The following is a 16,824-nucleotide window of genomic DNA, read 5'->3' as shown; positions in this document are numbered from 1 at the left end:
ACAGCTGTGGTTCTGGGGGAAGAATCTTCTGGATACTAGAGCTGCTTCGATAGCCCTCCGACTGGGGGCACAGAGAAGTCAGGTCCCACCCCCTGCCCTGTGGGCACACACACAGGCAAACAGTCCTCTCCTCCCTGCACCCTTCTCACGCACAGGCCGGGGAGGAACTCCTCCTCTCGGAGCAGGGGAACCCTCTGGGTGGGAACCCTGCTTCACCCCACCCCTCCCCTGGCAGCCTTCCTTGAGCTTGTAGATAGCATCTCTGCCATGCAGGCTGGCAAGCCCTGGCTGCGAGAGATCTGCGGTGTGAGCACCAGGGCTGAGGACCTGTGGAAAAGTACCGTGCAGACTGCAGGTGGGGGGCTCTGGGCAACGTTAGGGCTCGTTGATTCGCAGGATCTCTCTATCTCAAAAACAGCCTGCCACAGGGTAGAGTCAGACAGGTCTGCTGCACATCTGGGCTCCACCTTGGGTAAATTACTTAACCGCTCTGTTACCCCAGCTGTATAATGGGAATAATCACGTTTACCTCACCTGGCTGTCGTAAGGATTAAGTAATATCAAATAAGATAGAACTTTAGGTAAAGTGCCTGGCACATTCCATCATCCACGGTTTGAATCCTGGTCCCGGAAAGTCTCTTGACCTTTCTGAGACTCCGTTTTCTCATCTGTAAATTGGGAATTCTAAAAGCTATCGCTCTGGGTTGCTGTGAGGTTCCAATGAGATACTGCTTATGAAAGGCACAGCCTACTGCCTTTCAGCTCAGGATGGTATTAATTTCCTATGCCATTCGAGCCAAATCCAGCTTCTTTTTCAAGACTCCTGCTCCAAAAAGACTCCTACATGAGAGGGGGACAAACTGGCCCTTCCTTACCAGAATCTAGACCCATCAAAGGCAACTCATTCAAATCTCCCAAGAAAGCCCTCTTTTGGATCCCCGCAGAATCGGGGAGAAGGTCTGACACTTTCCTTCTCCTCTTGGGTCCTCTCTGTTCTCCACCCCACACATGAGCGGAGAGGAACATTCAGTCTCCCACTCCCCATCTGGAGGCGCCCGTGGGCTTGTGCCATTGCTGCAGCCAGAATGAGTTGGCCCCACACCCAATGCCCCAGAGGGGCTTCGTGGTGGTGTTGGTGGCTCTAAGATCAACCAGGATGTCCCAGGGCCAGGCCTTCTGAGAACCCTGGCCACTCCTGTTCCTACATGCTCCTCACCGTCCTGCTCTAAATAAGGCTCAATCCATCTAAATACTGAGGCTGCTGCCCAGGCCACAAACAGGAGACCATTGACATCTGAGCCTCAGGCCAAACAGCAGAGCATGATTGGCAAAGGAGGTCAAATTCCCACCTCTCCAAAGCGAAGACACTCATAAGTTGCTTCCCATCCAGGCTTGGGGTGGGTAGGGGGAAGCTTAGATGGAGAGATCGTGAATCTCAGAAAAAATTTTCCTTCTAGTAGCACCGGTAGCCCATCTAAACTGGTGCAAGCTTGGCAGAGCAGCCACCCAGGGAGAGAAGGGGAAGAGAAAATTATGGGTTCTCATTCATCAGAAATAATAGCAGCTAATGTTTATTGGTCAATGACTGTATGTCAGAGCCTATTCTGTGTCTTAACTATAATTAACCCTTACAACATGCTTGGAAAGGAGGCCTGATGACTGTTCTCATCTTCAGGTGAGGACTGTGAAACACGGGGAGGTTGACCAATAAAGACAATCGGCTCAACCACTATGTGGGACCACCTCCTCCCAGACAAGAGGGACTGTGGAGCAGAAGAAACATGGAGTCTGGAGTTTGGCTGGTCTAGCCTTCAATTTCCTACTTCTGGATGAAGCAATGGTGGGAAAATTCCTTAACCTCCCAGTGCCTCAGTTTTCTAATCTATGGAACTGGAATGATCCCAAAGACCTCACAGGGGTGCTCTAAGTAATAAAAGGAACAATAAAAATGAAGCACATTGCACTCAGCACCTGTGCACAGGCAGGATTTATTATGTAATAATAATAAATATTTACTACTAATAAATATTTCTATTATTATATTATCCTGACTATGATGGGGGAATCACTTTGGAGAAAGGAGTCATTTTGTCTCACCAACCATCTCCTGCCTCGGAATTCTGCCCTCCATCTACCTTGTGACTCAACAAGCCCAGCTTAGTCCCTGTTGAGGCTGCACTGGTTTACATACCCCTTGTTCTTGACATTCTAAGGCACTTTTCAGACCTGTCTCCCTGTGGAATAGCAAGCAAGTTCTCTGAGGGCAGATCTGTGTGTGTTATTTGGGGGTGCCTTTTCCCAGTGCTGGGGAGCCTCCATATTTCACTGCCTTGTCTTTCTGTGTGGAAGAATCATAGGCACAGAAACACCTTACCCTCCAGCTTCTGTAGAAATGCCCTGTGTCCCTGGTGAGTCTAGGTCAGCTGTCCTCACAGGGGGTGAGAGTGAACCTGAAAGTCTTTCTCTGAAATCTGTGTGGTGTTTTTTCTGTCTTAATAACTAGGAGGTTCTATTTGCATTTACCAAGCAGAGGACAGACACTCTAGACATCCTGTGATACAGAAGACAGTAATAGCCAAGAAATACTTGTTTGTGTTCTGTACAACTTGCATCTGGATTTCAAATACCCACCAGACACTTGTATCAGTAAATAGCCTGCCTATAATCACATGAGCCTAGAACCCAATTCCAGATTTTTTATTTTTCCATTTGACTGCTGCATGCAGCAGGTGGCATCTTAGTTTCCCAATCAGGGATCGAACCCCACCAGGGATTGAACCCACGTCCCTTGTGTTGGAAGACTGGAAGTATGAGTCTTAACCACTGCACTGCTAGGGAAGTCCCCAATTTCAGTTTTTAGGCGGGCACACCGTACTTTTTGCACACTTTTAATATGCATTGCCTTTTTCTGGGATGCCATTTTCTGCATAAATTGAAGAAAGATTATATTTTATTTTGTTTGGAAGTTTATCAAGAGTTTGTTTAACATTTTGGAAAATCATGGCTTTTGAGCTGCCAGCATAGCATACTAGTATCAGTCTGTACTTGTGTCTGTCCCATTCATATAAACATCATATTATCTCATCAAACTTTCCAGGGGAGGCTTCACGAGGATTCACTTGCTGAAATATATATTATTTAATTTCTTTTCATTCTCCTTTGAATTACTATTCAAATTAAAGTATTCTACTGGTTTTTACGTATGTTTTCTATAAGTTTCATTCTAGGATATTAAGGGGGTTTTATAGCACCCTGTTACAAGGGATATTGGATTTGGTAAAGCTGAGAAATACAGGTTTAGAACAAAACGGATGTGTGTGACTTGGTCCCTTCTGGGACCTGCCTGCTGGCTAGGAGGACACTTTAAATTCTGTTCTCCACCAACTCTGTGTGTGCTGGGTGGATGCATTTAATTCTGGAGCAAGGTCTTTGAAAGTCCGTTATGGCAACACATCAAAATCATGTCCCCCGACCAGTTAATTGAAAATAAGTTCTGGTGTATTGTTCAAGTGCAATCTTTTTTAATAAATTGTACCTTTTTAAAGGATATCACCTTAAAGTAATACTGTATTGTTGTCCTTCTTCTTTTGTTTGACAAAGAAATAAGAAATATGTTTTGATGTTCACTATATATATTTTGTCCATCTAAGCTCTCTGATAGAATTAACCACTATCTTTGTCGTTACTCTGTCTTTATAGTTTTGTTGTTAAGTGATTTTTAGAGCAGTGTTTCCTAGGGTAAAAGTTTCACTTTCTTTTTGGCAATAAAAACATACTGAGTTAAAAACAATCATGTCTCCCTTGCAGCTCTATCTGTCTGACTCCTGCATCTGTGTTTTTCAATTGCTTTGGTACCTGGGTGGGGGAAAAAGAGGGATGTCATAGGTCAACATGCTAAAACCCAACCTTACTGGTTAGGGTTGAGCAAAATGTAGTTGGCTGGCTCCTCAATCTCTTCCCTTAGTCTGCCCATTCAACATCAACAATCCTGCCTCCTCCTGGAAGTACAGGACCGGAAGCTGGATTCTGCGGCAGATGGAAACAAGCCTCAGAGGATCAAGATTTTCACAATCCTTAATTCTCATCCTCCGAGGTCTTTCACAAGGAGGTCTCAGAGTCTCCCTCCAGCTTATTGGGCCCGCTATCCCTAGCGCTATGCACCCTTTTGAGACTCCCTGAATCAGCCCCACTGGCATTAGTATAACATCCCCCCCCCCCTGCCTTCCCCTCAACCCCTCGCATCCTCCACTACGTTTTCTTCCCACCAGCTGGCAGCTCTTGTGGGCAGGGACCTCATTCTACCCTCTTTGACTCCTCCTCACTACCCAGCTAAGCACAGGTTTGTGGGACTAAATGGTCAAACGTGGTCAATTGATTCCCTCCCTCACCCTCTGGTGCTCAGCTACAGTGGGGCCAGCCCTCCTTGGGGCTGCTCCCTGGGTGCCTGGGGGAAGACTCACTATGTCTTCACTGCAGACCTTCACTCCCCAGCTTGAGAGTCTGGTCCTGCCTCCATCATGGACCTCCCCACAAAAGCCTCTCCACCACTCAGAATCCTCGGAGACATTTCCTTAGGCTGAATTTTATTGATTTTAGAGAAAGCGTCCCATGGAACTGATTAAACACTACAATTGATGCATGCCGGGAGCAGTCGGAGCCTGTGGTAGCTCACAGTCAAGAAAACAGTGAAGGAAAATCCCATTCGATTCAAAACCAAACACTCTATGGGAGCACAGTGGGGCCCCCACTCTGGACTGGCTGGCACGGGGGTCCTGAGAGAGGCACCAGAGGCTGAATATTGTAGGAGCAAGTGAGTTGAGAATACTGCCAGACCTGGGGCTGAGACAGAACTCCAGATCGCTGGCTCTCAGCTTTGGGGGCAGGATGCTCAGAGACAAAGATACCTGTCAACCTGCTTCAGACTCTCTTCTGGCTTCAGAGAGTTTTATGAAGTCTTCCAGCCAGACAGCATTCCACAGCACAGGTGGAGACATCGTGCTGATAGTTCTGTTGGATACCCATGGCCCTGGAATGATGAGGGGCCCAGAAGCCGTCAGCACAGAGCAGCGCCAGGCTGCCCAGGTGTGCCTTTGTCACTGGGGGCTCTCCAAGCCCTGTGAGTCAACAATACTTCCTAATGTTCTTCTGAAGTTAGCTGCTGGTCCAAAGAGAAGGAAGTGGAAGTGGACTCCGTGACTGGAAGGCTGTCCTTCGGGCTCCTGCACTCACCGACAGGGCACTTAGTCCTCCCTCCCACCCTCGCCCTTCTTCTAGGCTAAATCCTCCATCCACGTTCTCGCTTTTCTGTCTCCTCTACTGCATCTCCTATCTCTCCCCAGGCCCACAGCCCACCAAAGCCTCGCTCTTCCCCCCAAACCTTCTCTTCACACTGTCTCCATCTTCAGCCAACATCTCCATCTCTTCATCATCCCACTCCTTGGAAGGGAATTCTGTAGTCCTCATCTCCATCATTTCCTAACCCCACCACCCCCGCACCCCATAGCAACCTGGCATCTGTTCTCATCACGATGCCACGATGAGACCAGCACTGTTCACCTCACTGCCAGACCATGGCCGCTTCCCAGTTGGGGCTCTACATCTCTGTGCACTCTGACGCTATCTGTTGTCCCTGCCTTCATGAAAATCTCTCCTTTGTGGGTATGGTTCTCCATCCGTCCCTTTCACCACTCCTTCTTAGTCTCATCTATGGGTACCTGTTCATCAGCCCGTCCCTGACATATTCCTTCTCTCCAGGTCTTCTCTGGATTCTCATCCCAGTCTGCACCCCCTCCCAAGGTGACCTTACTCCTTCCCATCACTAGGATTAACACCATTCAATAGTGACTCCTCAGCATGTATCCTGACCTGTCTGATGGCTCTAGATTTGAGTTTCTCATCACGTATTGAGCACCTATAGACCATTATCTGCCCTTCTTTCTCCTCCTATCATCTGGACAAACTGGCTGGACCTCCCATCCTCTTGATCTCTGATCACAGCTCTACTGATGTTCAGCATTAAGCCAGAAACAGAAGAATTGTGCCAGACCTTTCCCCTTCCTTTGCTGCCCATTTCCAATTTGTTGCCAAAATCCTCCTGATTGTATATCAGAATATCTCCCAAATTGGAATCTCATCATGCTTACTGACACAGGAAAAACAATTGCAAATATCTATATAGTATATATAGATATTCTAGACATTGTCAAAGAAGTACACTCACAAACACACACTCACAACAGTCCTGTGAGATAGGTACCAGTATTCTCCCCAGAGAAATACAGAAGTTGAAGAACTTGTACAAGGTCACAATGCCAGGCAGTGCAAAGCCCAGGATTCAAATGCAGGTCATCTGGCTTTATGTCTGTGTGCTTAATCCCCCTCCTTGGCATTGCCCACTTCCTCCTACCTCAACAGCATCCCATTGGCCTCTCTCACATCAGTCCATTCATCTTTCCTCCCTCCTTACCCATATCCCCTTCTAATACTCTTCCATTAAGTGAAACTAGTTTTGTTTGCAAAAGCCTAGTGGCTCCCTACTGTCCGCAGGATAGATCCAAACTTCTTTGCTGGGCATTCAAAGTTCTACACAATCTGTCCAGCCTCATCTTCCACCATCACATCCCATGCTGACCTTCACATGGTTTCCTTTTACGTTGTGAGACTTTACTTTCACAGCTACAAGAATATTCTTGTTGCTCCTCTCTGCCCGTCAAATCCCTTACTCTCCCCTTGTCACCCGCTTTGGACACCATCTCTATGGTGACATCCTTGTGCAGTGTCTCAGAGCTCAGTGTTCTTCTGTCTTAACAGAATTCACTACAGAGTTCATTGGCAATTTATCATCTTACAAATGACATCCTCTATCTAGCCCTTAGGAATGATTAAATATTCAAAGGAAGAATGGTTAGCCCCAGATCCAGCCTGCAGCGTCCTTCTGTCTCTGCCCCTTAAGTTTCAAAAAGATTCTTTTCTCTGGATCACACGAGATCATAAAGACTGGAAAGATTTCATGTGACATTTTCTCCTCACTCTCTGCAGCTCGGGGTAAAGAAATGGACACTCTCTTCCCTGTTTCTCTTCAAAGAAAAACATGAAAGGAATGTGGAAGCATAACCAAACAGAATATGGCATGAGAAAATTGATGGGACTATAACATACAGACTGCAGAGGCTTTGGCGACCATGTCATGCAAACGTCTTTCTGTTATTCATGAGGACACTGAGGCCCAGAAAGGAGAAGATTGTGTATGGTGACAACAGCACTGGCCCTCGGGACCTCGGACTCCCTGTCCAGGGATCTGGCCTTATCCTGTTGCCTCCCGGCTCTGAATTAATCTTTCTGAGGGACTGAGGGGTGGCCCTGCTTCTGGGTCAGCTCACTATTATCTCCCAAACAGGCTCAGGCTGCTTTCCTGGGATCAGGAAGTTAAGAGGCTCAGCACGAAACTCCCTGATGAGCAAACGTCCCTTGTTCACGCAACCTCAAGATGGCAGGCAGTGTACCCAGAGCCTGGCTGCAATTCCCCATGGCACCAACTGGCTTGGGGTCTTCCAACCGGAGCTTCACCAAAGGCGGCAGCTTAGCCTTTGCTTTCCCGCGCCCGCCACCCCTTCTTGGTATCAGACACAAAGACGACTCCTACACAACACTCTTTCTTCCCCTCCCTGCTCCCTCCACCTCCCACTTCCTCCAGGTTAGTCACGGTGAGGTCACGCTCAGCCGCTGGCTCCTAGGCCTCTCCCTAAGGACGGGTGCATTTTCAGGGAGAGGGGAACTGAGGGACTGCGGAGGAGGGTGCTGCAAGGCATCATGGGAAACATGAGTTTGGGAGTCAAAGAGATGTGGGTTCAAGCCTTGGCTCTGCCAGTTAACCAATGTGCGTAACCTTTGGCAAATTACTTAACCTCTCAAACCCGTTCCCAAATCAGGTGGGGCTGCCTGGGAAGCGATTTCCTTACCTGTGTAAGGTGAAAATAGTGAAGAACAAATGAGATAAAGTGCCAGAAGCACCTTGCCCACTGCCTGGGGGTCTGCAAATGTTGGTTTACTTCCCTTGTCATGAAGCTCGAGGGTATCACTGTCAATTTAGGGACCTGAGAAATTCTAGTGCCAACCTGCAGGTCCACAGGTGAGCTGGTGTGAATGTGAGGGTGTGGATGCTGGTAGCTGATGGCATCTGAAAGGTAGAATGAGAGGGAGCCAGGTGGATTCTTAGGGAGGGCGTGGATGTATGTATTTGTGCACAGAGGCGAGCGCCAGTCTAAGTGTGTAAAGGAGCATGACCAGCAGAGCCTCTCTTAATCCAAAATTCCCACCCCTTTAAAGAAAAGGTCTCTTGTGGGACTTCTCTGGTGGTCCAATGATTAAGAATCCATGTTGCAATGCAGGGGATATGGGTTTGGTCCCTGGTCGGGGAAACTAAGATCCCACATGCCATGGAGCAACTAACCCTCATGCTACAACTACTGAGCCCACACGCTCTGGAGCCTGTGTAACACAAATATACAAGCCCGTGCACTGAAAGGAAAAAAAAAAAGGAAAAAAATCTCTTGTGTCTATTCTTGTCAGTAATGAGAAATGCAAAAACCCTTCCCAGGGGACGGTGGGATTGCCCTCGTCTCTGCCCTGATGAGGCTCATCCAAGAGAAGCAAACTCCAGTGAGGTCCTCCCCTGACAGACACCAGGAAACTTTCTCCCAACTGGTGAGGAAACCTTATCCCTAAAGAAGTTCAAAGGATCAGGGGCCTCTTGGTAGGCTGCTGGGCCCAGAGGGGCTGCCCCCAGCCTTGTCCTAAGTGCAAGGTTTTCCCCAGCTTCAAAAAGATCACACAGGCAGCCAAACCCACCGGGCCTGTGGAGTGGGCCACCTCCAGGCTGGGCTGGTGCCCCCATGTCTTGGTGTGGATGGGCTACTCCCTGCGCATCTCATTCAAGGGACTGTGAGAGATGTACCCTGGGCCAGGATGCTCAGAAAGAATAGGCAGTGGGCCACACCCCAACCCATGGAGGGCTCCTTCAGGGTCACAGAATCCTCAGGCATATCCTCCATCCTCCTGCCCTGGAAACACACCTGGCCAAACTATCCCTTAGGTGAGAATCTGTCTCATCTTTTTTTTTTTTTTTTAATAAATACTTTATTTGGCTGAGCTGGGGCACAGCTGGGGCACACAGGGTCTTCACTGAAGATCTCTAGTTGCAGCATGTGGATCTAGTTCCCTGACCAGGGATGGAACCCGAGACTCCTGCACTGAGTACTCAGAGTCTTAGGCACTGGATCTTAGGTACCAGGGAAGTCCTTGTCTTATTTTTAAAGATGTTGAGAGAGAAGCTTATTCTACAGCCTCCTTCCCTTGGTAGCTCTTCCAGTGTTTGATAAAGCTCATTGGCTGCAAGTCCTTCCTCATAGTTTACCTAAATGTGTCTTTAACTGAAGCCTACCCTTCTGTCTGTTTCCCAGGTGGCTTCGTGGTAAAGAATTCACCTGCCAATTCAAGAGATGAGGGTTGCAAAAGCTCTTGAAATACCCCCTACTCATCCTGAGAGTGATGAGTCTATGAATAAACAACCTTGAACTTCCCTTAATCTTCTTTGTGTCCCCACAATTGACATAGTATGAATGACCCCTAAAATTTATAGAATAAATTTTTCTTCTGAGTGTCCTTACCTGCCTGTTGAAATCTAAGCCATTTCGATCATTTCCTGAAAAAGATAAAAAAAAAAAAGAAAATATTAATAGCTAGCAGGATTGGAAGAGACTGAAAGTTAAAGGGAAATAGGATGTCAGGATGAGCTTCTCTTTATTTTGAAAAAGTACACTTGCCTGCCCTGTGGCCAGACTCTTCCTGTTTATTCTGTTTCCTGGGACAGTTTTTGAAAATTTTTTTTCAAGAAGGTGAGTAACTCCCAAGGGGAGACTGACTTGTCCAAGATCATCTAGAATCTAACTGGGATTAGAACTTGCATATCAGAATACTTCTGCCAGATATCCTCAGACAGAAGTTCTGACACAGGCTTTCTGGAAAAGCAAGGGATAACCAGCCATGGATCCTAAAGGAACTGCCTGAAGGCAAGAAGTCCCTCCACTATCCCAGCCCTCCAGCGCTGATGGCATCTAAATCATGTCAGGTAGATGACTGTCACCCCTGTTTCTACCACCTGCTCCCCCAACTTTCATTCTTTGTTTTATTCATCTTTTTCCCTTTATAGTAAATGTTGGGTTGAAAAATTAAATGTGTGCTTAATAGAAAAAACTTTTTGATATAGAAAAAGTAGCAGAAAAAATAAATTTGCAAAGAGCTACAATGAATATTTTTGTATATTTCATGATCTTTTTTATGCTTGCTTTTCCTAATTGATATTTACCACTCTGTACAGATTTTTACTCTGCTTTTTCTAGTGAGTATCATAAATCTTTCTCCTACACCATTAAGGAACATCATAAATCTTGCTCCTATGCTTGCAAAGATCATTTTAATGGCTATATAATATTCCGTTTATGGCCATAGCAAAATTTGCTTAAACATATACCTATTATTAGAGAAATGCTTCCACTCTTTGCCAAAATTAAGTTTCCTATTCATATACCTCCTCAGGGCAGGAGCTGCCAAACAATCTTCCTTTGTGCCCCATGGATAACTGGCTCTATAATGGCAAGAAAATGATATTAAATGCCACACACCCAGAGCCTAGCACTGGGCTTAGTACATAACAGGAGTTCAAATTATATTGGTTGGGACTTCCCTGGTCATCCAGTGGTTAAGAATCTGCCTTACCACGCAGGCAATGTGAGTTCAATCCCTGGTCAGGGATCCCACATGCATGGGATAACTAAGCCTGAGCCACAATAAAGATCCTACACACAGCCAATTATAAATAAATGAAAATTTAAAAAATTTTTTTAAATATTATATTGGTTGAATGAATGAATAAATGAACATGTGAATAAATTCAGACCTTTCAATCAGAAAATTCTTCTGATTTCTCTCTACGTAAAGTGAATTGAGTACAATTGTGAACTCTGTCCTCAACAACAGATTTGCCACAAATGCAGAGGGTTCACATCTGGCTTTGGCTTGGTCAGCCCTTAATAAAATGGCAGAATGCAACTTAAATAATAAAAGAAATTCTCCAGAAAGTAAGAATGATAATCATTTGGCATTGGGATGACAAACCTTACTAGAGGGAAAAAGAAAACCTAAACACAATGACATTATGTAATAATGTATATTCAGATTTATCACATTCTGGTAATCCTCGACATATTTGAAACTTTTCCATTATTATTATATTTGTCATGGTGATCTGTGATCAACAATCTTTGATGTTACTATTATTCTATGACTCGCTGAAGGCTCAGATGATGGTTATCACTTTGTACCAACAAAGTTATTTTTAATTAAAAAAAAAATTCTGCTTTCCATTGGTTCCGCAATAGCTTTGGAATGAAGTTCCAAATTTCTTAGTATAACAAAAAATTCCCCATATGATCTGGTTTCTGCTTACCTTTCCTGCTCTGTCTTCCACCCCTCATGATCTCACCTTCCTCCCTCCCAGGTACCCTGTGCTCCAGTCACATGGAAAGATCCACACGTCCAAACACGCCACACCTCTCCCATTCCTATGCCTCCATGCACTGTTCCCTTTTACAAAGTTGGTCCCCCTCCCCTCTCTACCAGCCCTATAGCACATGTCATGGAACTCCTTTTCTGTCTGCATGCTTCTCTCTCCCTCTGGTCTATGAATTCCTTGAAAACCAGAATGATGACACCACTTTTGTTCTCAAGTACCACTGTAGTTCCTAACATTGGTCAGAGGCTCAAGAAGCACCTGATAGATGAATGAATGGGGTCCAGGAGAATCCTTTGGCGCTTTAACTGAAGCCCCCTTCCCTCTGCTCTGCTCTAAATGATGGATAAGCTTGGCCCTTGCCTGTATGATTGGTTGTGAAGCATCTCCGAGAGCAGCTGGGCTGGCAAGATGACAGCAGAGGTTAAGGGCTATGGGATTCTGAGAAAGAGGAAATAGGTGAGACAGGAAGTCATCTCTGAATAGCAGTCTGATTTTGAGATTAAATAAACTAATCTGTGAGGGGAGCTAAGATGGGAAGGGCCCAAGGACTGAAAATAGTGTGCAGAGGCTAAACTTAAAGATAAAATTGCTTTTGTATTACAAAAGAATTCTTTCATGACATTGTAAATGTAGCCTTGTAAGGGGGTAATTTTAAAATATGACCAAAGAACAAATTCATTCATTCCACAAAATACACTCTATATACCAAGCACTGTTCTAGGCACTTGAAATGTCATGCTGGAAAACCAGACGAAGTCCCTGGCCACACAGAGCTTCTTTTCTAGTTGAAGAGACATAAAAGGAATAAGAAAACAAATACACAATTTCATTTAGAGAGAGTTACTATGGAAAGCAATAGTAATGGTCAGGAGAAGAGTGTGTCAGAGGCTGTTCATAACAGGGTGGTCTGGGAAGATCATTCTAGACAGAGGGATTGATGCCTGTGTGAGGCAAGAACAGGCTTGCCTGTTGAGGAACAGTGATGAGACCAGTAGGGCTGGAGAGAAGGGGATGGGTGTGGCCCAGGGCAAGATGACGTGGCTCTGGAAGGCAGGTCATGCGGAAGACTTTGGCTTTCATGCCAAAGTCTGGACGCTGGGAAGTGATCAGAGGGTTTCGAGCAGAGGAGTGACATGAATTGACTTCAGTGCTTAAACCTGCAGTGATCAGGGACTTCCCTGATGGTCCAGGGGTTAATACTCCGTGCTCCAAATGCAGTGGGCACGGGTTCGATCCCTGGTTGGGGAAGATCCTGTATGTCATGTGGCATGGCCAAAAATAAATAAGCCTGTGGTAATCAGCCGTAGGGATAAGCAAGGGGGAAGGGAGGCCATGCAACGGGTCAGGAGAGAGAGCAGTGCTCAGGACAGAAGGGCAGCCATGGAGGTGGTTAGAAGGGCTTGGATTTTGAATTGATACCTGACACAACTAGATATTTTAAAAATATATTTATTTTTGGCTGTGCTGGGTTGTTGCTGTGCACAGGCTCTCTCTAGCTGTGACGAGCTGGGGCTATTTCAGTGGCAATATGTGGGCTTTTCACTGCGGTGGCTTCTCTTGTTGTGGAGCACAGGCTCTAGTTGTGGCCCATGGGCTTAGTTGCTCTGGGGCAGATTCTAAACCATTGGATCACCAGGAAAGTCCCACCACATATTTTAGAGTCAGTGTTTTGTGTGTCTGTTTTCCTCATGAAATTGTGAGCTCCTAGAGGCCAGGGTTATTTCTTCTTATTCATTTTTGTACTCTGAGAGCCTTTAACAGCATGTAACACAGAGTAGGAGCTGAATGAATGCATGTTTAACTGATCCGAGTAACTAAGAAACTGCTACTGAAATGGATCTTCTATTCAGATCTAAGAAATCACAGGTCCCTCCATCTGCAGAAATCTAAACACATTCTATTATACAAGCTCTGGCTTTGGAAGATGGCAGTCACTTGTAGGAAAAAGCAAAGCAGGACAGACACCCAGAAAGACCAGAGCATTATTTTTAGAGTTGGAAGGATACTGAAGTCCAGCCTCAGAGGGAAGCACCTTGTGGTGGTCACACAGCCTCAGAGGCTCTGATTTTTGGACTAAAGCTTGGATCTCTCAACTTCTATACTCATACAGTTTTCCCAATAAACTCAGGAAACCAAGTATTAGGCTGTAATCAAAAGTTTAGGCAAATAATCAAGATAGATGCTGATCAAATTTGGAGGTGATTTAAAGCAGGAAGCAAAATTAATTCAGAAAGCTGGATGATGTAATGAGGATTAGAAAATATTCTGGTTGATTCTAATAGGAAGCAAAAACCAACAAGATAATATGTAACAGAAATAAATCTAAGCCTTATATTTAGGTTTAAAAAAAGTCAACTGTATACATAAAAGATAGAGGAGGCTGAATTAAGAAATGATTAAGGTGGTAAGTGTTATGTTTAAATTTAATATTATATGTTTTCTGCCTTTAAGCCTATCTACATATGATCCAGTAATCTAAAACAGGATATCAAAGAGATAGCTTCACTCCCCTGTTCACGGCAGGATTATTCACTATATCCGAGTTAAGGAAACAATATCAGTTATAGCCCATCAGTGGATGAATGGACAAAGAAAATGCCATATATATATATGTGTGGTATGGTGGAATATTATTCAGCCCCAAGAAAGAAGGAAATTCTGCCATTTGCAGCTACATGGATTGACCTTGAGAGCATTATGCTAAGTGAAATCAGTCAGAAGGAGAAAGTCAAGTAAATACTGCGAGGTATCACTTATATGTGGAATCAAAAAAAAAAAAAAAGTCAAACTCAAACTCAAAAAAAAAAAGTCAGAGAGTGGAAAGAGGGTTACCAGACACTGGAGGGGTGGGGGAAATTGGGCCAAGGTGCTAAAAGGGTAAAAACTTTCACCTATTGGAGGAATCAAGTCTGAGGATCTAATGTATAACATGGTATTGTTGTTGTTATGTAGTTGCTCAGTCATGTCTAACTCTTTGTGACTACATGGACTGTAGCCCACCAGGCTCCTCTGTCCATGGGATTTCCCATGCAAGAAAACTGGAGAGGGTTGCCATTTCCTCCTCCAGGGGATCTTCCTGACCCAGGGATCGAACCCTTGTCTCTTGCATTTACAGGCATGTTCTTTATTGCTGAGCCACCAGGGAAGTCTATAACATGGTAGATATAGTTGATAACACTGTACTGAACAGTTAAAATTTGCTAAGAGAGTAGAAATGTTCTGTCTCATACATAAAAAGGTAAATATAGAAGTGACGGATGTGTTAATTATCTAGACTGTGGGAATCCTTTCACCATGTATACATGTATCAAATCACATGATATACACTGTAAACATCTTACAATTTTATTTACCAGTAACACTTCAATAAAACTTAAACAAAAGACTCTGGGTTATGATGTGAAACCTCAAAGAGTTTTTTCAACAAAACCAATAACTAATCTCAAACTAAAACTATAGAAATAATCATACTGGATAACTATAGTGATTAAAAATTCAAGGGTGCATAATTAACGATAATTGACCATCAAAATATTTATACTCCATATTTCACATTTTCAAAGAGGTTCAATCACCTAAAGAAATATAATACTGGATTGGCCAAAAAGTTCATTACAGGGAAAAACCCAAACAAACTTTTTGGCCAATCCAAAAGGAGTTGGACACGACTGAGTGACTTTCACTTCACTTCACTTCAATATATCTCTCCAATCCCAACAAAAACAAAAATGATTCCCATTTCTTTTTATTGGCAGACATGTTTGGAAATAAACAAACTGCAGTTCCTTGCGGGGAAGGGAAGAGAGAGGAGGCTGGTGTTTTTCCTGTGAAAAATAAATTGGAAAAAAGGAGCATTTCAGATAACTGAAGCCAATGCTGGAGATGTGGGTTTGATCCCTGGGTGGGGAAGATCCCCTGGAGGAGGAAAAGGCAACTCACCCCAGTATTCTCACCTGGAAAACTCCATGGACAGAGAAGCCTGGTGGGCTATGGTGCATGGGGTCACAAAGAGTCAGACATGACTGAGTACATGTGCATGCATGCATGAAGCCCATACTGGCCAGAGTGTGCTACACATGTGCGGTAAACTGTGTATTAGCAGACACGCGGATTTGCAGATCTCTGCTGAGAGGATCAAACCCAGTTCAGGCTCCCATGTTCTAAAAGGGGCCCTGATGAACTGGCCGTAGAGCGTGAGGACCAAGAGTGGGGCCTAGAAGTCACATCAAGTGAGGGAAGGATATCTAGCCTGGAGAAGAGAACACTTGCCCTTAGATCAAACCTTCTTCCTAGGATGGCCACAAGAATTATATGAGCGATTCATTTTGTTAGGTGTGATAACAGTACTGTGGTCAAGAAGGAAAATGTCTTTTATGGCTTAGAAATGCATACTTAGGATTGAAATGTTTATAATGTCTATAGTTTGCAAGAAAATATTTCAGTGACGAGAATGGCAGAAACTTGATGGCTGTTGACAGTAGGCAATGAGTATATGTGGGCTCATCATTTTAGTGTCTACCTTCATGTGTGTTTGAAACAAAAAGTTAAAAATAAAATATTTCCCTCCTCAAATGGATGAAACAAATATGGCAAGATGCTAAGTTATTAAATCCAGGTGGCAGGTATATGGTTGTTCGTTAACCTGTTTCTTCTCTTTTCTATATATTTGAAGTTTTTCAAAATAAAACTTTTTAAAGTAATTCGATGAGGGAACATTTGAAAGCTCTACCTGGCACAGTGCCTGGTACATAGTATGTGCTTAGGTAAATGTCAGAGTACTTTTCTTTCTTCCCCAAATATTGGTTTGGATGTGAAGCAGGCTTAACCTGCAGCTCCTAAAACCCAGCTCCACAAGGGTCAGTGGTGGAGGCTGCCAGGAAGTAGGCTCACCTCAGGGTAAGGAAGAATTGCATTAAATGTGGAATTGTCCAGCAGTAAAACCCATGGTTTCATGCCAACAGAGCTTAAGCAGAGGCTGCTTATTTCAGAGATGATATAGAAGTGGTTTTTGAATTGAGGGGCTCGGATGGTAAAGAACCTGCCTGCAGTGCGGGAGAACTAGATTCGATCCCTGGGCCGGGAAGATCTCTTGGAGAAGGGAATGGCAACCCACTCCAGTATTCTTGCCTGGAGAATTCCACTGACAGAGGAGCCTGGCGGGCTACAGTCCACAGAGTCGCAAAGAGTTGGACACGACTGAGTACACATGCATAGTCAGTAACTAAAAGAGGGTAAAAGGCATCTCGAATTGGTGG

At 44.7% G+C, this 16,824-nt stretch overlaps 1 protein-coding gene across 27 annotated transcripts in view; it reads right to left on the bottom strand.

Annotated features, from left to right (window-relative positions):
• The window catches only part of POU2F3 (POU class 2 homeobox 3), an 86,573-nt gene that overhangs the window by 46,410 nt on the left and 23,339 nt on the right, over nt 1–16,824 (bottom strand). For 17 of the 27 annotated variants that reach the window (XM_081541560.1, XM_081541559.1, XM_081541573.1 and 14 more), the window contains one exon: nt 9,666–9,700. In XM_081541560.1, the coding sequence (XP_081397686.1) occupies nt 9,666–9,700 (35 nt within the window). Of the gene's footprint in view, nt 1–7,958; nt 8,177–9,665; nt 9,701–11,929; nt 12,008–16,824 lie in introns of those variants that run through there. The other 10 variants (XM_081541574.1, XM_081541588.1, XM_081541583.1 and 7 more) reach the window with 4 other exon arrangements.

The sequence above is a fragment of the Giraffa tippelskirchi genome, chromosome 11, assembly GCF_054371585.1.
Source record: "Giraffa tippelskirchi isolate mGirTip1 chromosome 11, T2T-mGirTip1v1.2.pri, whole genome shotgun sequence".
Taxonomy (NCBI): domain Eukaryota; kingdom Metazoa; phylum Chordata; class Mammalia; order Artiodactyla; family Giraffidae; genus Giraffa; species Giraffa tippelskirchi.
This window is presented reverse-complemented; position numbering and strand designations above follow the sequence as displayed.